Source organism: Tiliqua scincoides, chromosome 8 (genome assembly GCF_035046505.1).
Source record: "Tiliqua scincoides isolate rTilSci1 chromosome 8, rTilSci1.hap2, whole genome shotgun sequence".
Classification (NCBI taxonomy): domain Eukaryota; kingdom Metazoa; phylum Chordata; class Lepidosauria; order Squamata; family Scincidae; genus Tiliqua; species Tiliqua scincoides.
Genome location: NC_089828.1, coordinates 46,960,761 through 46,985,692, shown reverse-complemented (window position 1 = coordinate 46,985,692; position 24,932 = coordinate 46,960,761). Strand labels below are relative to the sequence as shown.

General features: G+C 50.0%; 1 protein-coding gene across 1 annotated transcript; it reads right to left on the bottom strand.

The window, feature by feature from the left end:
- Positions 1–755: 755 nt before the first annotated feature.
- Positions 756–23,262, bottom strand: UNC119 (unc-119 lipid binding chaperone). The gene is made up of 5 exons (XM_066635826.1): positions 22,908–23,262; positions 8,003–8,116; positions 5,917–6,019; positions 4,010–4,182; positions 756–2,754 (listed from the first exon to the last, which is right to left on the bottom strand). The coding sequence occupies exons 1-5, from the start codon at positions 23,053–23,055 to the stop codon at positions 2,642–2,644; spliced, it is 651 nt and encodes a 216-aa protein (XP_066491923.1). The 5' UTR covers positions 23,056–23,262; the 3' UTR covers positions 756–2,641.
- Positions 23,263–24,932: the final 1,670 nt, after the last annotated feature.

Genomic DNA, 24,932 nt, shown 5'->3' with positions numbered 1-24,932 from the left:
AGATCCAACAATAAGAATATAAGAGCATAAGAACAGCCCCACTGGATCAGGCCATAGGCCCATCTAGTCCAGCTTCCTGTATCTCACAGCGGCCCGCCAAATGCCCCAGGGAGCACACCAGATAACAAGAGACCTCATTCTGGTGCCCTCCCTTGCATCTGGCATTCTGACATAGCCCATTTCTAAAATCAGGAGATTGCGCATACACATCACGGCTTGTAACCCATAATGGATTTTTCCTCCAGAAACTTGTCCAATCCCCTTTTAAAGGCGCCCAGGCCAGACGCCATCACCACATCCTGTGGCAAGGAGTTCCACAGGCCAACCACACATTGAGTAAAGAAATATTTTCTTCATATCTAACCTAAAAGTTAATTCCTTGGGGCTCAAGCCCTTTCCATGGTCCTCCACCTGCCATTGCCACCAACAGCAGCACTTTCATGTTCATCTCGCTGGGTCTTTTTCACACTGGAAAGCTTTCCTTGCTAGCTTCCTTCTGCCTTCTCATGACTATAAACACTTTTGTGTATTGTTAAAGCATAAAAACAGTAGTAACACGAAGAATCAAGAACAGAAGGGCACAGTACCAAGCTAAATGTGCAGGAAGAGGAAGCCCTGCTGTTAATGAAGACCAACACACAGTACAGTGTTTATAATGGTATGTTACAAAAATGACGCTAAAATATCTTCTTGGCTACCTTATGGTACACAGCAGGTACAGACGCTTGTGCCCATGAAGATCATACCACAAGGTGTCACAAGTTGCTTTGTCTCTTTTATTTGAAACAATGGTTTGAGTGAGGTTGCAGCCAGAGAGAGAGAGAGAGAGAGAGAGAGTAAACACAAATGAAAACAGTGTGTTACAGTTATCACTACATATTCCACCTACCTGAGACTAACATACAGTTATTCCATTTCACAGAATCCGATGAGACACCAAGTATTTATAGAGAGCTATCTACAAAACTGCAGCTGCACTGTTCAGAGACCAGCAGCCCGTTGGGGGGGGGGGCTTCCTGACCCCCTTCCTCTCACTTTGCCTGGGCTGGATCTTGTGGTTCCCCAGCCCCCACCTCCCAAGGGCAGACTTTCTTGAGACTTCCTTGGTGTGCTCCCTCCACTGGTCTACCGACCCCAAGGCTTCACCCATTGATCAAAACAGCTCTCAGGAACTTCCTAGGAGTGACTTGCAGGGCTCTGCAGATTTAATAGACGAGATGCATGGATGGGCAGCAGCTCCAGATCCTCAAACTCATTTGTCTCTGAAGAATGAACAACAACTTTTCTGACTGATGCACAGACAGCAGGCAAAAAAAGAAAGAAAAGAAAAATCACGCAAACACACATCTAGAGAATGCTTCAAGATCAAACGCAGGACAAATCACTGTTCCCTAATCCTGGTTACACGAGACAGACTGCTCTCTCCTGACTGCCCCCTGCTGGAAGTTGAGTAGGATTTCTGGTTGTGTAGCAGCAACTCTCTAAAGAAGGCAAGCCCACTGTGCAAGAAAGGATTCCTTTGGGGGCTAGGGAGGAGAAGTGGCAGGCGGCCAAGTTTGCAAAGCCACCTAGGACAGGATGTTCATAGCCTGGCGTCTACCCAAGGGAGAGGAAGGAGCCACAAAAGAGCTGGAAAACAGACTCATTCCTGCATTACTACCCTCTTGTGCAAGATGCCAGGAGGGCGGGGATATGCATTTCTTGAACATATGTGGACCCCGGTCACGTTTCATTTTTAAAAAATCTTCCACTAAGTTCAGGAAAAAAGATACAGTTATCTTTTCCAAGCGTAAGTGCCACAGAACAAGAAGTTGTCCTCAGCATGGGGGAAAGCAGATCAAGTGAAAAAGATGGGAAACCGGCCTCCTGAATCCCACCCCAGCCCACCCACCTCCTGGCCAGGGTCACAGCATATTCAACGCCTCTGTGGAGAGGCATGACAAAAATACAGCAAGGATACTCCCCCCCACCAATCCACAACAGACACCACAAGGGAAGGAACAGGCACCAGTTTGGTACTGAGCAGGGATGTTTTGGTACTTGGCCTCAACTGTCCAAGTGGAGGCCCAGTTCACACCTCAAGAATCATGGTTTTCATCCTGGCGCCCATGAACTTTGCCTGTCCAAACAGAAAGTGGGACGCTATTGCTGAAGGAGAAAAGGAAGTGGAGCTCGGGTCTCTGCCTCAAGGACCATACACGGTGGTAATCCAATCACGAGCTGCCCATCTTGGATTTCACGCTAATCTTCTGCCTACTCCTTGGCAATTTTCGGCCATGTCCCATTCTCAGAGAGAGAGAGAGAGAGAGAGCGCAAAGGGTTCAGAGCAATAAAAACCATGGATCTGAAGACTCCTTGACAGGTATGAAATGCACACCTCGTTGGGCTGAAGCAACTACACAGAGCTACTGCAAGAGCCTCAAGCAACTGACAAGTAAGAGTCACTCAGTGGTGTAAAGAGGCTCCCCTGGAAGGGTGGGGTTTTGCCTCTAAGCTCAGGGAAGAGTAAAGACTTCAGCTAATTAAGTCACAACACTCCAGTTCTCGCAGAGTCCAGGGTTCCTGATTCTCTGTGCCAACGCCAGCTGGTGGAATATCCCAGGCCATTTCTACGGGGGACGGCAGCTTGTCCCAGCTCCGCTCATGGTCCACCACTGTAGGAATAATCTGCCTTGTTGTGCATAACCAGCTTGTTGTCTACAAAGTAGAAACTGTCCGACTGCGTCTCGTAAGGATGGAGAATCATCTCCTGGACTGCAAAACAAATGACGGTGACCGTTATTGCCATCAGCATACACTTTATGCAGAATGAGAGGTCAGGTCCCTGCCCTGAGGGTCTTACAATCTAGATATTGGCATAAACAACAGAGGAAAGGAAGAGAAATGGAGGCACGGGGAATCAGCAGAAGAATATACAATTGTTTCAGTTACATGTCCTGAAGCATGGCGATAGAAGGGAAAGGGACCTTGGTGCCAAAGCTCTCATGGAAAAGTGGGTTTTAAGAAGTGATCTAAAAGGAAGCAAAAAAGGAGACACCGTGCAAATGTTCCTGGAGGTCATTCCAGGCATGAGGGGCAGAAATCTGTTGGACAATTTTGCCCAGGTGCTTCCTGATCATCTCAAGGTTCATATATCCAAGACTGAACTTTTCACTTGTTCTCCCTCACTCTGTTCTCTTTGTATGCTCTCCTGATCCACTGACGAGGTCAATGTAAGTTTTTTTTTCCAGTTGTGAGCTATTTGGGGACAGGGAAAAGGTTTTTCATTGATTCTTGTGCTGTGTAAACAGCTCTATGCACACTTTTGCTGACAAGCAATAAAGAAATCTTCTTAAACAATAATAATCACATTACCTGGCCTGTTGAACACATTCAAAGACTCAGCTTTACCTCTGATTCTCTCCTTTATTCCGCATATTCAGCCTGCTGCCAAATGATGATGCTTTTTACTGAACAGTATTGCTAGAATCCGGCCCTTCCACTCTGTTGTCTTGGCAAAAACTCCTCGTTCACAACCTAGTTGTCTCTCAACTTGACTACTGACTTGGCTGTCTTGCTCTCTTAAGCTCCCTAACAACGTTGGAGAAGTTAATGGAGAAAAGGGGAGGGGGCTGGTGGTAACCAGGAATAAATGGCTTGCTGGTAAGCCAAATCAATATCTGTAGACCCCAGGGCAAGATTCACAGCAGTCCCAGCACTGATCACGGCAGAATAGACTTGTCAGGGATATTGCATAGCCCAGCAGAAGTCCAACACATGTTGCACTGGGGCCTCTCTCGAAATAGGACTGCCTTCACCTACAGACCTCTCTCTGTGTTCGAACTTTGAGGGGAAAACCCTCCCACCAAATAAAGACATCCATCAAACCACCAGGAGCAGGTACAGGTCCTGCCCACAGTCTCTTTCCCCTGCTCCCCTCCCCAAGACCACAGACTGCTGTACGGTGTAGGACCTGCCAAGCTGAGCTCACCCACATCCCATCCCGTGTGTCCTGCAGGCACCCACTTACTGAGGTCTTCTGAGAGTTGTGGGAACTCATAGATGTGCTCACAAGTGTTTTTACTGCTGGGAATGCAGAACCCAAATTCAAAATCAAAGCTCTTCAGCAACTGGTCCCTGAAGTAGTGCCTCTCGATCATTCGGAAGTTGTTAATGGGCTTGTCGCCCACCGTGAACTCTACCCTGAGATGGCAAGAGAAAGAGGAGAACAGCCAGGTAGGTTAGGTTGCAGCAACATGACTCATCCTTAGAGATATGAATCCAGCTTTCACCCTCTAACATCATTTTGCACATGTCCTTCCCCCTGCCCCCAATGTCCTCTGAAACTCTGTTAAGAATGCCATCGCTGGACCAAAAAAACCTTAGGAAAAACGCAGAGCCCACAGCACAGCTGTGCAGTCCAGACAATGAAGGCATTTCTAGCCTGCCGCATTAGATCTCATCATGCCAAGGTCTGCAGCCGAATTTGTGAAGACAAGGCGAGTCCAGGATGGTGCAGGAGTTGGACTTAGACCTGGAAGATTCAGGTTTAAATCCCCACTCAGCCACAAAGCTTCCTGGGTGACCTTGGGTCAGTCACTATCTCACAGCCTCACCTACTTCAGAGGAGGACAAAAGGAGAAGAGGAACAATGTACATCACCACTCAGCTTCTTAGAGGAAGGGTGTTATAAGCATGGGAATAAATTAAAAAATTTTAAAAAATAATTTCTTAAACTGGGCAGAGGAGGGCACAAGTCTAGCTGACTTAGGGCACAATCCTCAAGGCCCTCAGTGCCGGTGTCATAAGTGTAAAGAACATTTACGGCAACATTAGAGTAGGGACCATTGGTGCTGGGCCCAGCACTGGACAGATGCCACCAGGAGGAAGGTAAGTGCTTCAAGCAGTGGTACGGGCTTTTAGGACAGGGGGAGGTGTTCCAGGGTGGGGAGGATTAACCGGCCCGGGGGGTAGGTGGGACTGGCAGAGCCCTGCTTCACCAGATCCTATCCACCATATTGGGCTGAAAAGCCTGACATGGAGATACTCTTAACTGTGACGCAAAACAGCTAGTGCAAATGTGAGAAGCCCCATTGTGGGGCCTTCCTTAAGGGAAGGGGACAAAAGTCCCCTTCTCCCGAGGAAACCTCCAACTGCTTCCCAGCACCCGTAATACAGTGTTAGCCATTTTGGCGCCACTGGAACTCTGGGTGCTGGGAAATATAGAGATGGGCTGTTAATCAGGGAGTGTGCAGTACCAAAACCAGGTGGTCCCTCTCCACACATTGTGCCAGAATTGTGTTGTAAAAGTCCACATCGTGGACTGCAGCGTGGAAATGTGCACCTCTTCAGTGTCCGACCACTTGCAGCACAGTGTGATCACACTTTTGCTAGCAGAACTGATAAAGAACTGAGTTGCAAGGCATGAGATCCCTGGTTCAGGTCTCAGCTTTGCTGTGAAAGCATAACAGTTGGCCCTACGAAAGCCACTGTTGCCCAGCCTCGGTCCTCATCTGCAACTGGACTGATTAACAAGATAGTATATAAGTGAAATTCTTTTATGCATTGTTGCTATAACACAATCAATTTCTGTAATCTATCTATGCAGGTAGCATCCAGTATACATAACAGCACAGACCAGGTAAGTGACGTATTTCATCTGTTAAGAGATCTCTAGGCCTTTCATAGAACTATGATTCCCAAGGTCCCCTGGGAGAAAAGCATGGCCATAATGCTGCTTGCATAAGAACGCAGTAAGGGAGCCTCTGGGTACATCTCAAGACTCTCAGTGATAGCCCAGAAGGCCAGAGATAGCTTTCCAGCTGATTTAAGCTGTGTAAAATATGCCTTATCCAGATTCATTTGGAACATGAACTACCCGACCTACGGTCTTCTTGCAATAAAATGAATTCTTTACGGCATTTCTTAGTAACTTACGTGGCTCCAACCTGGCGCAGTCTAAGGAACGCTGGCGTAAACTGGTAGCGTACAAACCGCCCAGCATTAGGGTCAATATCCTTCTTACCACCATGTTCACGCTCTGGAATGACACAAGACAGGGATCCGTGAGCACATACATTTGCCTGGTACCCAGAAATTCCCTCTCATTAGCAACTCCCACCAGAGGTCATCCCTCAATGATTGAGCCCATTTATGGTGGTTAACCCCATAAAAACCTGACTTTCAGGACTGAAAAGTTTCATAGTTCAGAATCAAAGGGGAAAGCAACACATGCTTTGTGCAACTGGTGCCAAGATGGGCTATCACACTCTGGGGAGGATGACAAAAGGAGCCCCATCCTCTCTCTCTAGCTCAGAGTCAGAGTGAGATCATTCCTGCAACCGTACTGACCTTCACAGAGTGCAACTCAGGAGGATTAATGTCCACTTCTCCAGTTTGAACCTGGAGAGGAAGACTGGGGTTGGCTGCTTTTGCTATGGATGTGCAAAGAGCCCCAAAGGCCTTGTCTGGCCAGTGCCAAGGGAAGCATGAACCTTTCCTTCTCCTCTGGACATGGGAGAAGGTCAAGGCTGGTCATGCTGTGCTGGACAGCCAAGCAACAAGCTGGGATGGTCACCATACTCAGCACAAATTTGCCAGCATCTGGCAAGAACGTTATAATGCATGTCAAAGATACTCCTTTCCCCGACATCTGTTTAATCCCATGGCTCAGAGAGGCTGAAGACCTTTCTCTGTTTGCCGGAACCACAAGAGCCTATATGGCTGTTCCACTAAGGAAATCATTCCTGGGGAGACAACAGAATGAAAGAACTTCTTCCAAAATGAAGTTGCAGATGCTATCAATTTGACTATGATACAGATGAACTCAAAAGAATTAAACCTGGGTCTTTATGGGATCAGAGGAAGAACTGGAGTCTAGGTGGACTCAAGCCCTCGCATACAGCAAAGTAAGACTGGGTCAAGAATAGGAGCAAGACAGGACTGAGGGTAGGAACAGCCAGCAGTCCTGAAAACAGGACTGAAAGAATGTTTGTGGAAAGGACAGGCCAAGCTACTCTGAGACTGAACAGTTTGCAACTATTTTCTTGGGCAGTGAACCCTGGTAGTGACCTCCTCAAAGAACAGGCATTCTCCCGTATCCACAGAGTATTTGTTCCAACCTGCAGCCCTGTGGATACAGCGAATATAGAAGAACCTCATCTCTACGCATCCCTGTGCCGCCCACATCCATTGATTTCATTTGGGTTCTTACCACTTGCACCAAGCGAAAATGTGCCTTCCTTTTACTGAATGCTATAAGCATGCAAGCTTATAGCAGGACATTCAGGCAGGCAGCCCAAATGCTTCAAGGGACTAACTGAACGTCCCTTGAAGGACGAAGTTAACTCTTCCTTAAGGAAGAGGAAGCAGGAAGTTAACTCTTCCTGTTATGTTAGATTAGTCTCTTCAAAAGTTCAGGCTACCTACCTGCATGTCCTGCTATAAGCTTGCATGCTTATAGCATTCAGTAAAAGGAAGACACATTTTCGCTTGGTGCCAGCAGTAAGAACCTAAACAAAGTTAAAGGGCATGGGGGGGAGCGTAGTAGAACTGCAGATAATTGGATCCATGGGGGGGGGGCACCTGTACTATACCAAATAGGCAGAGGCGTCACAAGTTGGTGCAGCCCATCCTGGGTGGGGTAGTGTGCTCCAGGGGCCAGCACACACAGCTCGAGAGGACAACATCATTGCCACCCAAGTCTTCGGCCCTTGCCACATTGTCGGTGACAAGGCCCCGAGCAGTGAGTAGAGCTCTGCATGTGGATGTTTCTCTGCACTAAGGGCCTTCCCGCCTGCCCTTGCCTCCAAATCGGGGCACTCCAGAAGCAATTGGCAGTGACACAATGACATCCTCATGTCAACCCCAAACTTCTGGAATACCAAGCCTCTGCAAGGCAAGCTCCACGCTGGGGGTTGGCTAGTCCTGCAATGCTGCTGCAAATAGGAGAAAGTGCCGCTCTTCCCAAAGAAGGCCCAAAGAATGGAAGACCCACTAGTACACAGTCATTCCACCCACTCACCTGAAGCTGGTGGCTTGGTGATTTCAAACAGTACTGTGCCCGACTCCATGTCTCGGATCTTAAAGCGAGTGAAATCTATCTTGTATACATTCTCCTCTGGACTGCACAAGTAATCTGCAGGGGGGAAAGGCACCGAGTTAGGGGGAAGCATTCTGAGGTTTCTGAGTGCTCCTTTGCAAGCTGCCAGCAATAGCTCCACAGGCCTGTGTGGCTCAAGCCACAGTTCCTCTTTTGCATGTGAGCAGAAAATAAAACAATAAAGTGAGACCAAAAGGGAAGTTGCACAAGATTGCCAGTGCTTCAAGATCTGGAATGCTCCTTGAGAGGCTTTGTACCAAACTGCCCTCCCCCCACAACCACACTGTGCAGGGGCTCATTACTCCCCACCTCCACTACTCTGTCTCCCACTCTCTGAATAGGAAAAGGAAGAATAGAAAAGAAGAAGTGGAGAAGAGTGGTGGGCTAGAGCGTCAGACACTATCTTCTCTCCTTTCCTGCTCCAGCCTCCTTTTCAAATCCAGGCAGTGAGAGCAGCAGTGAACATAAGAACACAAGCCCTGCTGGATCAGGCCTATCTAGTCCAGCTTCCTGCTTCTCACAGTGGTTCACTACATGCCTCAGGGAACACAAGGTATCTGTGTCCTGTTGCCACTCTTTTGCATCTGGCATTCTGACGAGGCCTACTTCTAAAACCAGGAGACTGTATATATCCACCATGTCTTGTACCTTGTGATGGACTTCTCCATAAATCTGACCAATCCTCATTCAAAGGCATCTGGGCCAGGTGCCGTTAGCACATCCTCCGGCAAGTAGTCCCACAGATTAAAGACATGCCAGGTAAACAAATATTGTCTTTTGCCTGCTCTAACTCTCCCACCACTCAATTTCAGTGGATGTCCCCTGGTTCTGGTAGTGGACCTAGGCAAAAAGAAGCAACAAGGTGCATCTAACAGTCCAGCCTCAGTCAACCTCATGGATGGGCTGGCCCTTTCCACTTGTAGCTTGTGATTCTGAAGCAGAATTCATCACACAAAATAAGTGAAGGTGAGTAAATTTGCCATTTATATGTATGCTGCCAGGCAAAACTTGTCTATTTCTAAAGAGTACCTATTATAAAGTACCCAAAGTGGTAGACTTTGTAATCAATATTCCTGGTGCAGAGAACGAAGATCTTCTTTTTGTCCTTCAAGTCCATACAGGGCAGCCATGTATCCTTGCAAACACACTGAAGAGTCACTGCCTCACCTCACATTGGCCCCTTCCATCATGGCATTGGGGAACCAAGCCTGACAGCGTCAGCCCGACCCCACCTCCCTCCTTCACAGCTCTAAGAGGCTTTGCCTTCTGACATAACGCAGATGATAAGCCGGCTTTGAGTCTCCTAAGCGGACTACATCTAAATAGAGCAGAATCCACACCCCATCCCTGGACAAAGCACTGCTTTCCCACGGCATTCATTCACCCTGGGCCTGGGACAGTCACTGCAAGGCCCACGTGTCACTTCCTGAATGCCCTGCTTCCCTGCCACAGCAGGCTGAGCTGGGTGTAGGTGCTCACACAAGGCTCCATCGATCAAGACCAGCTTGAACTGGGGGAGCTCGGAGTCTGCATGGCTTGCCTGAGAACCCACTGGTCCTTTATGGCCCACTCTATTATAAATACTCCCGAGGTAGCTTTCCTTGCACTTACATGACATGCCATTTGTCTTTGACCTCTTGTTCCTCCCATACCTGCTCTAGTCTAGCTCACCTCTCCCTCTAACCCAAGACTGCCTGACACATAAGACAGCATATCCCTCTTTATCCAGCCTCTCACTCTCCAATGCTCCAGCTCAGCACTCTCCCCCCTCCACATTTCCTCTTCCTCTCTGTCCCCCTCTTCATTTTCCAATCCAGAAAGCAGAAGGAGGCGCAGTGGAAGCAAGTTAGCCGACTGAGATGGGCAACTCCCTCCCCCCACCAATCCTTATGCAACAGCTTCAGTTGGCCTCATGAATGGTCCGGCCCTTTCACTCAAGTCCAACTTCCAATATGGCTCTATGCTATGTTTCCAGTATGCTTTGTGTTCTTCAGCTGTTCTTCAGCTGAAGATTTCCTTTCCTCCTGTCCACAGCAATACCAGTCCCGGCTAATGCCTTTTCTTTCCCCACTTTGGCCATCAGATATCCACCGGCACACCATCTTGTGCCCTTATGCATTTTCACAGAGTGCAGGGGCCTCCTTTCCTCTTACTTTGAACAAGTGCCCACCTAGAGCCACCAGAGTTAATACCTTGATGCGTCATTTTGATGGCTGACACATTTGTTTTCTGTTATTTAGGGCTCAGCATAGAATTCCCTATAGATTTCAAAGGGTGTCCTGACTACTTGGAATGAGCAGTGGTATAGCTAGAGGGGTTGCAAAGCACTAAGTTTTGCATTCACCTGAATGCGCCATGCAAGCGGCCCCTCCCCCTCCACTAGGCGCTTTGCACCCCCTCTAGCTACGCCACTGGGAATGAGACCTCAAATGGGTTTGGGCATGAACACTCCTGGCTGGGTAACAGAAGAAGACTAACTCAAGGAGCATCCTCGCTTGTCCCAGGAGGAATTGCATAGAAGGCCTCTGCTTTCTCAGCAGATCTAATTCTGAAAGGCAACAAGGTTAGGTGCTTGCAAATGGACCATCTGGGCAGTTCAGAGATTAGCTGTATAGGATGTAACAAGTTAAACAGGCACACAGTTAAGGGGCTGCAGTTGCTAGGCAAGGCCTGTGTGAACCCAAGAAGACCCTGCAGCATCAACCTTCCAGGGGCAGCAGTAAAAATTATTGGTGCACTGAAATGACAAAGGGAGTCTGTATTGAAGCACCAGGCAACAGAGGAGTGGGGTATGGGCAGGGTTGGCTCATCTATGAGGCCAACTGAAGCAGTTGCCTTAGGCAGTAGACTGGCAAGGCATGCCCACTTCCATCCACCTGTTTGCCTCCACTGATCTTCCTCCTACCACTCCCTGGACTGGAAAAGACAGAGGGAGACAAAATGGTAGTGGGAGGAGAGAGGTGGGCTAGAGCAGCGATTGTCAATTTCTTTTCAGCTCAAGGGGCACACTGACCTCTCTATGGTCTTCATCTCCTGCAACATCACTTCCAGCTTCTGGAAGACTCTTCTGGGTTTCCTTTCTAGCCGAGCAATCCCATAAAGCCACAGGAGCCACTGGGCTTTATGCCCACATAAAGCCACATAAAGCCACTGGGCGGTACTGCTCCAACCAGATCGCTCTAACTCGCCCTTGAAGTGGCTGAACCCCAAGGGGGGAGGCAAGAAGAGCATGGCACCGAGGCGAGGGACCAGCCAACTCCCCTCCCTCCTCCCCTGGGCAGCAGAGCAGTTGAAAATCACTGCGCTGATGGGAAAAGCCATGGGAGCATCACCCTTCACATTGCGACGCTTCTTCTAATCATGCGGCAGAGTGAGGCACGAAGAGGCTGCTTCCAGCTTATTTTATTTGTCCTGCCACACGAGGCTCCAGGTGGCTGCTTCCTCCCCACTGCAGCACCACTGCTGTCTGTCTTCACTGGCCCCAGGGCACACCTGAAGCCCATCTGCGGCACACCAGTGTGCCATGGAACAACGGTTGAAAACCAGGGGGCTAGAGTGTTGGAGGAGCAGAGGCTGGCACATCGCCAGGTAAAGGGGGTGCGGCATTCAATATGCTGCTGCAGGTGCCAGGAGGTCTTGAGCCGGTACTAGGCGTGACACGGAAAAGCGGCACAGCGGGCGCAATTCATGCGCTTCCAAAGCAGATGACAGCAAGAGAGCCTGCAACCGCCTCCTGAGGCCCTGGCAACCAAGCTCAGGCAGAAACACAGGCCCAGATCCTCTCTGCTGCCATCTTGCTCTGTATCGGTGCCTCTCGCAGTCAGCCATGCCAACCCGCAAGTGGTTAATGCAGCACCGTTCTCCTCCGGCTCCATTCCTTCCCACCTAGCGCCATGGCAACAGTCTTCTCCCCTTCCTTGGCAGCAAGGGTTGCTATGGCAACCATGTCAGAGACTCATCCGAGAGAGCACATGGCAGTTCATCAGGAGGCAGCCTCTCTCCGCCTCAGAACCCCTGCCCCACACGTGCATCGGATACACACATGCCTCATGCCTGGGCAGTGCTATGACTCCGTATGGCTCCGTTTTGCCCCCCCGCCAGGAACGGCACTGAAGGGAGGGGCCGCTCGCCCACCTCCGTGCCAGGCCAAGTGCACCACCCCCCTCCAGCTACGCCACCATGCCTGGGTGTACTTGAGCTGGAATAACTGCCACCTGCTTTGTACCCAGAACTATGGTGCACAGGAATGACAGATGCAAAGAACTTAAGAAGAGCCCCGCTGGATCAGGCCAAAGGCCCATCTAGTCCTGCCTGTAGTATCTCACACTGGCCCACCAGATGTCTCAACAAGCACACAAGACAAGATAACTGTCCTGTTGCCACTCCCCTACTTATAAAACCAGGAGGTTGCAAATGCCCATTATGGCTTGTAATCTGTGGTGCAAATATCCCAATCCCTTTCTAAAGACATCTAGGCCAGATGCCATCACCACATCCTGTGGCAAGGAGTTCCACATATTAATTACAGCCGGGTGAAGACATATTTCCCTTTGACTGTTCTCACTCTCCCACCAGTCAGTTTTAGATGATGTTCCCTGGGTCTGGTGTGATGCAAGAGGGAAAAGAACTTCCTTCTATGTACCCCATGAGCAATTTATAATTTTTGAAGGATTCTCATCAAGAGTATGAATGGCAGGCATTGGAGTTAAAGGGAAAGGAGGCAGCTCTGGGTCTCTGCATCAGGACTGGCCCATCCTTGAGGTCAACTGAAGCTGTTACGTCAGGCAGCAGATTGTGGGGGTGCTCTTCTCTGTCCACTTTCTCACCTCCACTGATCTTCTCCCTCCACTTCCTGGAGTGAAAAAGGAAGAGGGGGCAGAATGGTTGGCAACCTTCAGTCTCGAAAGACTATGGTATAAGCCTACAGCACCCAGTATTCCCAGGTGGTCTCCCATCCAGGTACTAACCAGGCCTGACCCTGCTTAGCTTCTGAGATCAGACAAGATCAGGCATGTGCAGGGGACAGAGAGGAAGAGAACATGTGAAGGGGAGGGAAGTGCTGAGCTACAGCATGGGACAGGGGGAGGAGCAGAAGCTGGCACAACATTGGGTAAGGGGGGAAGCATTTGGCATGCTGCCACAGGCACCAGGAGATATTGGACTGGCCCTGCTCTGCATGCATTAGCAGTTTTAAGGTGTGCACCTGAACATGCCAAGTGTGAACGCAGCACAGACACCCCACGTGCCTGAGCTCCTGATCTCTAATTCACTCTCTCCTTCATTCTGCATCTCTTTCTCTCCTTGTCGGATCAGCACTTCTTTTGAAGGGCCAGGCCACTACATTACCACCCAAGCCATCTCTACTTCTGGTGGGATCAAGCTAGACCAGGAGTTCCCAAAATATGTGTCACAATGCCTTAGGGCAGCGGTTTTCAACCACTGTGCCGCGGCACACTGGTGTGCCACGAGACTGTCTCAGGTGTGCCGCGGGGCCAGAGGAGACAGGCAGCAGCCACACGCGGGGGAGAAGCGGCTGCTTTGACCCTCATGCTGGCGAAAAAGGAGCAGCTGAGGCTGCTTTGTATCTCCTGCTGCTGAGCGAGAGGAAGGCTGCAACCCGATCCCCATTTGCCTGGAAGTAAGCCCCGTTGACTATAGTGGGGCTTACTTCCGAGTAGACATATTGCCTAGGACTGGGCTTTTGGTTGCACTCTTTTTTCTTAAATACAAGAGCAGGCAATTGGCACTTCTCCCCACCCCACTCTCTCCCACAAGCACATTCCCCCCCCCCAAATCTCATAATCGCAGTTAGCACCCTCCCTTCACTCCTCTATATCTTTCAAAGGTCCAGAATCACTTTCCTCACATTCTCTCCCCCCCCCCACTCCAGCTGAATCCTGCACTTCTTTCAATCATGTGTCTTCATTGCCCCTCACCCCAATACCCCTGCTAATTGAGTAAGAGGCACTTTTTCAAGTGGGTGCTCCTTTTTTTAGCAGGGGGAGAGTAACTGGCCCACCTCACCCCAGCACTGTCTGTTCTAGTGGCTGTCTGCTGGTATTCATTTGCATCTTTTTAGATTGTGAGCCCTTTTGGGACAGGGAGCCATTTAGTTATTTGATTTTTCTCTGTAAACCGCTTTGTGAACTTTTAGTTGAAAAGCGGTATATAAATACTGTTAATAATAATAATGTGCTCAGTCTGACCTCTCTTCACCAACACTTTCTGGCATTACACTTTAACAACAACATTTTCCAGATCCTTTTCCAGATCTCTGACACTCTTTCTCTCGATACCGAGCTAAACAAACGCATCGGTAAAGCAGCTACCACGTTTTCCAGACTCACAAAGAGAGTCTGGTCCAACAAGAAGCTGACGGAACATACCAAGATCCAGGTCTACAGAGCTTGCGTCCTGAGTACACTTCTGTACTGCAGCGAGTCATGGACTCTCCGCTCACAACAGGAGAGGAAACCGAACGCTTTCCACATGCGCTGCCTCCAACGCATCCTCGGCATCACCTGGCAGGACAAAGTTCCAAACAACACAGTCCTGGAAAGTGCTGGAATCCCTAGCATGTATGCACTGCTGAAACAGAGACGCCTGCGTTGGCTCGGTCATGTCGTGAGAATGGATGATGGCCGGATCCCAAAGGATCTCCTCTATGGAGAACTCGTGCAAGGAAAGCGCCCTACAGGTAGACCACAGCTGCGATACAAGGACATCTGCAAGAGGGATCCGAAGGCCTTAGGAGTGGACCTCAACAAGTGGGAAACCCTGGCCTCTGAGCGGCCCGCTTGGAGGTAGGCTGTGCAGCATGGCCTTTCCCAGTTTGAAGAGACACTTGGCCAACAGACTGGGGCAAAGAGGCAAAGAAGGAAGGCCCATAGCCAGGGAGACAGACCAGGGACAGACTGCACTTGCTCCCAGTGTGGAAGGGATTGTCACTCCTGAATTGACAGCCTTTTCAGCCACACTAGACGCTGTGCCAGAACCACCATTCAGAGCGCGATACCATAGTCTTTCAAGACTGAAGGTTGCCAACTGCATACTGCAGATCCTTTCCAGAATCACATATACTTTCCTCTCCAAACTTCTTGTGCGTCTTTGGCCACAATCCTAACCACACTTTCCTGAGAGTAAGCCCCATTGAACAAAATAGGACTTACTTCTGAGTAGACCTGGTTAGGATTGTGCCCTTTGTCATGTAATGATTTAATTGTATTAATTGTATGAATTATATTAATTAAAAATTAATTGTAATGTAGTAATTTAATGTAAGTAAAAAACTGGTAGTGTGCCTTGATAATTTTAGTGCCTTGTCAGTGTGCCGTGAGCTGAAAAAGATTGAAAATGGCTGCCTTAGGGTGTCAGGGCACACTCACAGGGGCACTGCAGGATGTCCCCAGTGGTCGACTCCTACCTGTTCCCCTAGGCACTGCCATCTTGAATTCACAAAATCTCGTGAGATTTGAGTGTCATCATCTAGAATCTCACAAGATTTTGTGAGAGAAGCACCATTTCACTTTGCCAAAACTAGAGCATGCTCTAGGGACAGAAGGACCCAGGCTCAATCCCCAGCAAAAGGCAGCAGGAATCAGTGAGAGAAGATAAAAAGATGGGTGTCAGACAAGAAGTGACTTGAATCAGATGTCATGTTATTTCAGTAATTCTACAAACCACAATCTGGGAGATCAGAAACATGCTGTGAGTCTGCACACTCCCTCTGCCTTTCTCAGGTGCAAATTCTCTCCTCCCTTTTGCGGTTTGCCTAATCATCATTTACTCGGCATCTGAACCATGTCTGGCATTAACCAGAAACTGCCTCCAAACCAGGATCTAGAAGCAAACCCTGGCTAGTGCTAACTTCATCCAGATGTCACAAAGAGGAGAGGGAACTGATGCACCAGAGGAGAGCTGAGGGAGCCTGTAGCCCCAACCTCAGCCTCTAAACCTTTAAGAGGAGCAGCTCCTGCCTCTCTGCGGTCACGCAGGTCTGCTTCCTAACAAGTTTTGATTGGGTAACCAACAAGGTCAGGTGCTAATTTTAAACCTGCTGCCTTGAGGTAAGCCAGGTACAAGATGAGGACACGCTAAGGGGCTGGCACTTAGGGGATTACCAGACTGGAGACAATGATCAGGTAGGCAAAAACAGGCCAGGGTCCAACAACCGCTCTGCACGCCCACCTCCAACCCGCTGGAAAGCACAGCTGCGTCAGCCACCAAACGGCTAGCACAAACTGGGGAAGGAAGCGGAAAACCACACCGGAAGAGGCTTTTATAAGCAACTGCACAATAGAGGAAGGGTTGTGCATCTACAACCATCCCGTGCAAGTGCAGAAGCGGGTCCAGAAACCAGCATTCTAAAAATCTCGTTTCTTCTTAGGATAAGGGTTAAAAAAGAGGTATAGGGGAGAATGCTGGTAAGATCTCAGAAACCAGACAATCCGTGAGCTTTCACAGGTCCCAAGCAACTCCTTGCAAAATTATGCAAACGCAGCAAGCACACAACCTTTGGTTTAACCAGTGCAGTATTTGTGCTCAGCCAGGTACAAAATCGGGATGCCTTTTAAATACCAACTAAGCTCCTGGGCCTTCTGTAATGCACCTGACTTAATTCTGCACTGATGGCTAGTTGCTATGCAAAATATGGCCTTTGGAAACAGCTGCATGCACCCCAGAGCAGAACCCACTTCCCTTCTCCCCCTTTCCACCGCAACAAGCAGCTCCTGACAGCAGCCAGGAAAGAAGGAAGGCCTTCCGTTCACCGCCCCGAAACAAATGTCAGAACCCCAAGAACCAGGGTGCTTATACCAATTCGGCCATTCCCAGGATCCATCCAGTGCTGCCCAAACAGGCTTTCCTACATGCCTGCACAGGGCCCATCTGCTGCTTCCAAGGGTGAATCCCCCCCCAGAGGTTCCTCAAACCACTGCAAACAATCCCGGGGAAGAGCCATTGGCTCTGCTGCTCCCTTGTCCCACTTTTTGTTACATCTGCTCTTTCCCGTACCATTGGCCAGACACAGCTCACATTTACCCACTGGGTGTCAGGAGACTTTCCTTTGGCTCCCCCAACGCTATCCCCATGGATCATCTGCCCTTCACTACTCTTTGACCCAAGGCCTGCTTCAGAAGCCATTTTGAGCAGAAGCTCTGGTGTGTGCTGAATAACATCTCTGATACCCGTTAGCAGGACTTCACAAATGTACACTCGCTGCGTGACCTTGGGCAGGGCTGGTTCCAGGTTATTTGGGGGGGGGGTGCTAAGAGTGTCACTCTGCTGTGTCACCACCACATAAAGGATCTGGGGGCCAAGAGGTGATCTCAGGAATCTGCATCAGACCCTTCCGAGGGCCACAGTAGCTGCCCAAATACGCTGACCCCCTGACCTTGGGCAGTGGCACCCTCCAAAATTCAAACCCTGCTCTGCAAACATAGGTCTACATTGAAACCAAATCACAAAAAGGAAGGATCAGGTTGTGTCATGAAATGCAAGACAGATAACAACCCATTTTAACCTTAACACCTGTGCAACAGTTGAGCGAGAGGGGTTCACAACTGCCCTGTGCCCCTGGCAACAAACACAGGCTGCTTTGCAAGCCACAGACAAGTCACAAAGTGTTCCACCTGAATGGCGCAGGGGTGCCTGTCGAATCCCATCTTGTGTAACCAGGAGATAATTCCCTACCCTCCAGGGATTTGGCTAAGATAAGTTCATTAGCGCTTGCAGCAGCTCAGATAGGACAGGGGAGCTATAAATAGGGAGTTCATCTGCAAAGGAAAAAAAGGAGGGAGGGAAAGGGCTAGACAATTCCTCCAAAGTACATCCATGAGCCAGGAATCCCCCCCGCCCCACCCTACCACCTAAGCCTACCTGAAACTGCATTTTTTTTTTTACCCCTTGGGTAAACACTCCAGGGGTGTGGGCACTATAGTGCTAAAAAGCCTCCTTCCAAATCCAGTTCTGCAAATGCAGGTATTATTCACACATCATGAATTCTGCTTCCACAATTCAGAATTTCATACTGGGGATTTTGGTTCAAGTTACAGTCACGGGTTGGGAGGTACTGCTGGACTACTAGGAGGATGCAGTCCATGCTGAAACTAATTTTCACTCATGGCAAACGAACCCATAAAGCAGGTCACAGACAGGGAGGTATCATTCTCTTTATGTGCCGCAGGTTGCTCTGTGCCTCAGTTTCCCACCTGACAGTGCTCCAGGCAGTTCCAATCAAGAATATAAAATGTGACGCTGCAGAGTAGATGCCCTGAATTCATGACTCTGCAAAGTATCCGTTGCACCAGTGGTTCTCACACATTTAGCACTGGGACCCACTTTTTAGAATGAGAATCTGTCAGGACCCACCAAAAGTGCAGTCATGACCAGAAGTGACATCATCAAGCAGGAACATTTTTCACAATCCTAGGCTGCAACCCTACCCACACTTACCCAGCAGCAATTCCCATTTACTCTCATTGTTAATACATAGTAGCTTGTTAAAGGTACAGGTCTGTAACACTGCCCCAAATGCAGTCACATACCAAGGTAACATCAAGTCTAATATATTAAAAATAAATATTGAAATGAATGGGAACCCATCTGAAATTGGCTCGCAACCCACTTAGTGGGTCCAGCCCCACAGTTTGAGAAACACTACGTTAGACCATCCATTTTCGATCTTTGCATCTCATGGCACACTGAGGAAGTGCTAAAATTGTCAAGGCACACCATCAGTTTTTTGACAATTGCCAAGGCACACCATGCTGCTGGTGGGGAGCTGACATCCTCCAGTGGCCCTACTAATAAATGACTCTCCCCCCCCCCCAAACTCCCACAGCACACCTGTGGACCATTCACGGCACACCAATGTGCCATGGGACAGTGGTTGAAAAAATTGCTGCTGTACACTGACAACACTGAATATATCATGTAAGTGGAGAGAAAACCAGAAGACACTGTTCCTCACTGCCCTCCACTCCCCCCTCCACTCCCAGTAATCCAGGCTAATCAGGTTCTGCAGATGGCCTCTTGCACTGCATGTAGCTAAAGAGTGACTGGCAAATCTAGGTAATAGGAAAGCAAAGCAGGGCTCGCCTTCTGTTTAATCCCTCTGGAGGACACCAAGCCCAAGCCAACTGGCATGGGGTGGGGGTGGAGGAATGGTGATACAGCGGCTGGTATAGCAGAATGCTCAACAGACTCTACAACACGGAGAAAGTTCTCCAGCAAAGCAGAGAATGAAAGAGGGGGAAATACCCTTGCCTTGTCACCAGAGGGATCAGAGGTCACCCTTGCTCCACAACCTGTCTCTGCACCATCTCTAGAAGGCTCTGGCACTGTGCATCAGTGCACATGAGAAAGGTTCAGAGCCTGCAACTAACAGCTGGAGAACTGTAAGATTTCACCAATCCCTCTTCTAGCACACGTCCAGGGTTTACACTGTGTACCTCATGGGACCAAAGCATCAAGAGCTCTGCCATGATGTGACTGCTGCATGAGCCACCCAATTACCCATCCCCCTGTAAGCCACAGAAGACCACCAGAGCACTGCGAAGATGGGCCAGCAGGCCTGCTGTAAAGAAGCACCTTGCAATGGGCTACCAGAACCTCCAAAGAGGGCAATCGTCTCACAGACTCAAGAGGAAGCAAAACATGACTTGCTGGGGACAGGATTCCCCATTCTCCCAGGTAGACAGGCCAAGGGTTCCACTTCATGTGCTTAAAAAAATCCCTTTGTAAACAAGGAATGCGAAACACATCCTTCAGATTCTCCCCAACTCTACGATACAAAGCCATCAGGATTTCACCTTCAGTGTAGTTTATGGCTTGGCTTGTGGTTCTCCAAACTGATTTCAGTCTACTTTCTAGTACTGGAGTTTCCAAATCACAAAAAGTCAACAATCCACTTTATTGCGCACTAGTCAGATGTCATCTGGAGGACTGCCTTTAATTCCGCGTTCCACACCTTAAGAAGGGCGCAAATAAATTTGAACAGGTTCCAAGGAGGGCCACAAAGATTGTCAGGGGTGGAAAACAAGGCCTATGAGGAAATGTCACAAGCACAGAATATGCTTAGCTTGCAGAAGAGAAGACTTGCAAGGGGGAGAAACTACACATGATAGTGCCCTTCAAATTCCTGAGGACTATCTGAGAAGATGGTAAAGATTTCTTCAAGGCCTGCTCTCTCAGGCAGCAGAGATAAAGTGGGTTTCTATTAGAGGTGGCTAGATTTTGGCAGAACATTAGGAAAAACTCAAATAGGAAGTGTAGTTTGACAGCAGAACCAATTGGTGTATGTACGTAAGTGGGCCCTCCCTCATCTTCAAGCTGGCTGAATGACCGATGATATAGCCCTGGATTTCCTGCAATGAACATGGGGTTTGATCAGATAGCCTACAACAGGGGTGCTCACACTTTTTTGGCTCGAGAGCTACTTTGAAACCCAGCAAGGCCCGGAGATCTACCAGAGTGTTTTTTACAATGTTCGCGCCATCATAACATATAACATTTATGTGTACAATGTATGTTGGTGTACCTTGAGCCCCACTGAGTATAACAGGACTTAATCCTGAGTAGACATGCCTAGGATTAGGCTGTGAGGCTGCAATCCTAGCCACACTTACCTGGGAGTAAGCCCCATTCAGTACAATGGGCCTTACTCCCGGCGTTTCCTCCCAGAGGCACATGAAGGGGGGGTCGGCACTCTGCGATCTACTCATTTTGCCTTGCGATCTATCGGTAGATCGCGATCCACCTATTGAGCACCCCTGGCCTACAAGGTCCCCCCAACTCTAGGATTCTGCAATTCCAACCACTGTTGAGGAGCACTAGCTCACTGAAGTCTGAGGTCGCTTGCCAGATGCTGCCCCCCTCCCCAGTGATGTACCAGTCTCTGTTCCTCCCACTTTTCACTGTTGTAGTTCAACACTCTCTTTCCTTCCACATTTCCTCTTCTTCTCTGTCCCCCTTTCTTTTCCAAGCCAGAGAGTGGGAGGCGCAATGGAGGTGGACAGAAATGGCCCCCCCTACACACATGCCAATTTGTTGCCTGAGGCGACTGTGTCATTTGGCCTCATGAATGGGCCGACCCTGTTCTACAGCATGTCTGCTCTCTTGCTCCTGGGACAGAATTGGAGCCTGGCGGGCTTGTAGAAGGATGGTTCTCTCTTGTGCAGCAGAAGTGCCAGTGGTGCTAAAGTTTACATTTTATGCTCCACATCTTCAAGACGCAAACAGAAGCATAAGACAGCACACATGCTGCATGTGCAGAAAGAGCTGTTGCATTAGACACCAACCTTTCGGGAAACTACCTCTTCCTACTGAGTTCTTGCTAACAGAGAGAGAAGGAGCTGCAGCAATGTGCAGCGAAGTCTGGGCCTGCTCCACACATCAGTTAGGCTGTCTGACTGAGGAATCTGGCAGGATGACTGCCTGCCCAGCTGGACAGGACTGCAGGGACCCAAGACTGGATGACAAGGCCTCTCTCTGATCACACCCACGGCTGGTTCAGAACTACAGACTGACAGTCATCCATCCCCAGCCAGAATACAAAGAGAGAGAAGAATTTCAAGAATGCTTTCTCTTGCGCACTTGCCCATGTCTAAGGATGGGCCTTTTTGAAAGATCAAGAGGGAACACACTGCAGTGTCCCTCTGAATATCTCCGTCTCCCCTAGTGCTTTGCCGTGTGTTGCCCAGGAAGAAAAGTTTCCATCGCAGAGTTGCGGGTGCACCACCATTGGTCTCCAAGAAAAGTTGCTGGAGAGTCGGTTTCAGCCTGGAACTGTTCTACCCCAGAAGTCAAGTCTGCCCCAACTCCTTTGCAAAGGCCGCTGCAAGCTGCAAAGGGGGGGGGGGGGACATAGACAAGTGGCCCCTGGAGGAAAGAAGTTGCAAAGACACCTGACCCCAGCCTGGGCCATGGAGATATGCATCATCACACACCTGGCGAAGGGAGGAGGTGGGCTCTGGTCAAGGGATTCCAGCAATCCTATACACACTGTCCAAGGAGTAAGCCCCACTGAACACAGTGGAACTTACTTCTGAATAGACATGCATAGGATTGGGCTGTAAATTTGCCCTACATGGACGAAGGCTCCCATCTTTTGCTCATGTGGTGAGTTGTGGGACATAAGAGCCCCACTGGATCGGGCCCAAGGCTCTTCTAATCCAGCTTCCTACATCTCACAGAGGCCCACCAGATGCCTCAGGGAGCCCACAAGACCACAAGAGACCTACAGCCTGCTGCCCTTCCTTGCACCTGGCCTTCTGAGGTAGCCACTTCTAGGAACCAGAAGATTGCACCTACCCATCACGGCTTGTAACCTGTGATGGACTTTCCCCCCAGAAATCCGTCCCAATCCCCTTTTTAAAGGCATCCAAGTCCAGATGCCATCACCAGCATGTGGCAAGGAGTTCCACAGACCAATTACGTGCACCTACCTATCACGGCTTGTAACCTGTGATGGACTTTCCCCCCAGAAATCCGTCCCAATCCCGTTTTTAAAGGCATCCCAAGGTCAGATGCCATCACCGCGCCCTGTGGCAAGGAGTTCCACAGACCAATTACACGCAAGTGGACGTGTGTCAGCAGCATTCCGACATATGGGCGATGACGGTCACGCAACTGGCTCCTCTCTGCACTCCTCTCCACCCACCCGGGGGGCTTCGCTGTGCCCTCGCCACCCGTCCCGTGCCAGCAGCAGCAGGGGACCTGCCCGGGTCGGTGGGTGGGTGCCCTGCCCCTCCCACAGGCTCCAGGGCCTCGTTCCCCGAGGGAAGGGAAGGGGCTCCTCCGGGGGACCGGAGCGCCCCCCGCCGCTCACCGGCCGTGATCTTCTGCAGCCCCAGCACGTCCTCGGGGCTGATGAGCGCCTTGCGCAGCAGCTCCTCTTCGGTGCAGGCGGCCGCCGCCGCCGCTCCGCTGCCCGCCCCGGGAGGGGCGCCTCCGCCGCTGCCCTTCTTCACCTTCATGCCGCCGCTGCGCCCGGCCCGGCCCGGCCCGGCCAGCCCAGCCCAGCGCCGCGCTCCCTCCGCCGCCGCCGCCGCCACCGGGAGAGCGAGTGTCTGCGGCGCGCACAGCGGCAGCGGCGGCGGCCTCTCCGCTCATCCCCGCCCGGCCAGGCCCGGCCGCGCGCCCTAAGCGCCTTTGCAGCCGCAAATCCCCCGGCCCAGGCCGGCTCCGCCCAGGGGACCGCCTGCCGGCTGCCCGCCGAGCGTGTGCAGAGCGCACGGGGTGCCCGGCTGGCACGCACCCCAAAGAGGACCGGGCACCCCCTAAACGTGGGGCATCCAAGACCACGCTCTGAAAACACTCGCGTACGTGGGGATATGTATTTTAACCAGCATGTAATTAGCCTGTGGAACCCCCAGCCACAGGAGGAGCACCAGCCAGGGGGACTGGATGTCACAACCGCAATGGGGCACCCCAAAAGTGTTGGACATCCAAGACCACACTCTGAAAACACTCATGTATGTTGCACATGTTGGTATGTGTATTACTCAGCTTGTAATTAATATGTGGAACTCCCTGCCACAGGACTTGAGCCCGGGACCAGGGGGACCAGATGACATAAACGCGATAGAGGACCAGGCACCCCAAAATGTGAGACATTCAAGAAAATTGTAGGACATCCAAGACCACACTCTGAACAACAACTCATGCATGTTGTACTCGTATCTATGTATATTACCCAGCTTGTAATCAAACTGTGTAACTGTTGGACTTGAACCCAAGCCAGGGGGACCAGATGTCATCCTTTAGCTTTTCCAAGCTAAAGAGATGGGCACCCACCGCCAATCTGCAGCCCAAGGCAACTGCCTCACTTGGCCTCATGGGTGGACCGGCCCCGCCTATTAGCCTTACCCCAAGCCAGGGTGTATCAAGCGGGCCCAAGATCATCCAGTGATCTTCATGACTGAGAAGGGGATCTGAGTTCAGGTTGCCCACCTCCCGCCCCCCACTGATGCTGTAACCACTACACCACATTGATTCTCTTCCTTTAGTGACATGTTCACACAGCACAATCCTCTGCCTGTATACATGGAAGTAAGGTCCACTGAGGTCAGTATGTAAGTGTGCAGCCTTCATGGGCCAAGGATTTTACTATCTTATTTGTTCTCCCTCACATATACACACCACAATGTAGGTCACTGATATTCTCATTTTACAGATCGAAGAAGTGATAGTGACCAGGCAGTTTCACTAGAAGTCTAGGCCACGATCAGGATTGTAAAAACCTGCAAGCATACCTCCTGTGACTTTGGTCAGTTGTTGTTGCCCTCAGGCACTTGCCAGGGATCAGTTAATCATACAATAAATACATGCTGATGCCCAGCTTTTGCCCTGCAAACACACACAGTTCAATGCAACCCTATTGCCCTTTCGTGCGTCTATCATTTTTTCCTGGGTGTCTGAAGAAGTGGATTATGAAGCAATGGGGGAGAATGCAACAAATTAGCCAGCAACAGTGCTCCTTATGATTGCAAGGGTTGCATCTCTCAGTTCTTTCCTAGAACTTAAGAAGGAAAATCAACACCACTTTCTCCCCGTTTCTTCCAATTACATACAACACCTAACAGTGATGGTACCAGGGTTTGCATCACCCAGTCCAGGAGGCCAGTGTGTCACCCCCACGCTGGAGCTCCTCCCATGCAGTGGGTGGGCCTCATAATGCACCATTGCCCCACCCCACTGCTTTTGGGTTATAACTTTTGATAGGATAGATATACTTCAGTGTGGCTTGTTTCATTGCACTCTGCATGAAATTATACATCGAATGATATATAACATTATTATTTGAAAGTACCAAGATTTTAAAAATTTTGGCTAGTAGTGGTGTCAGCCCCTG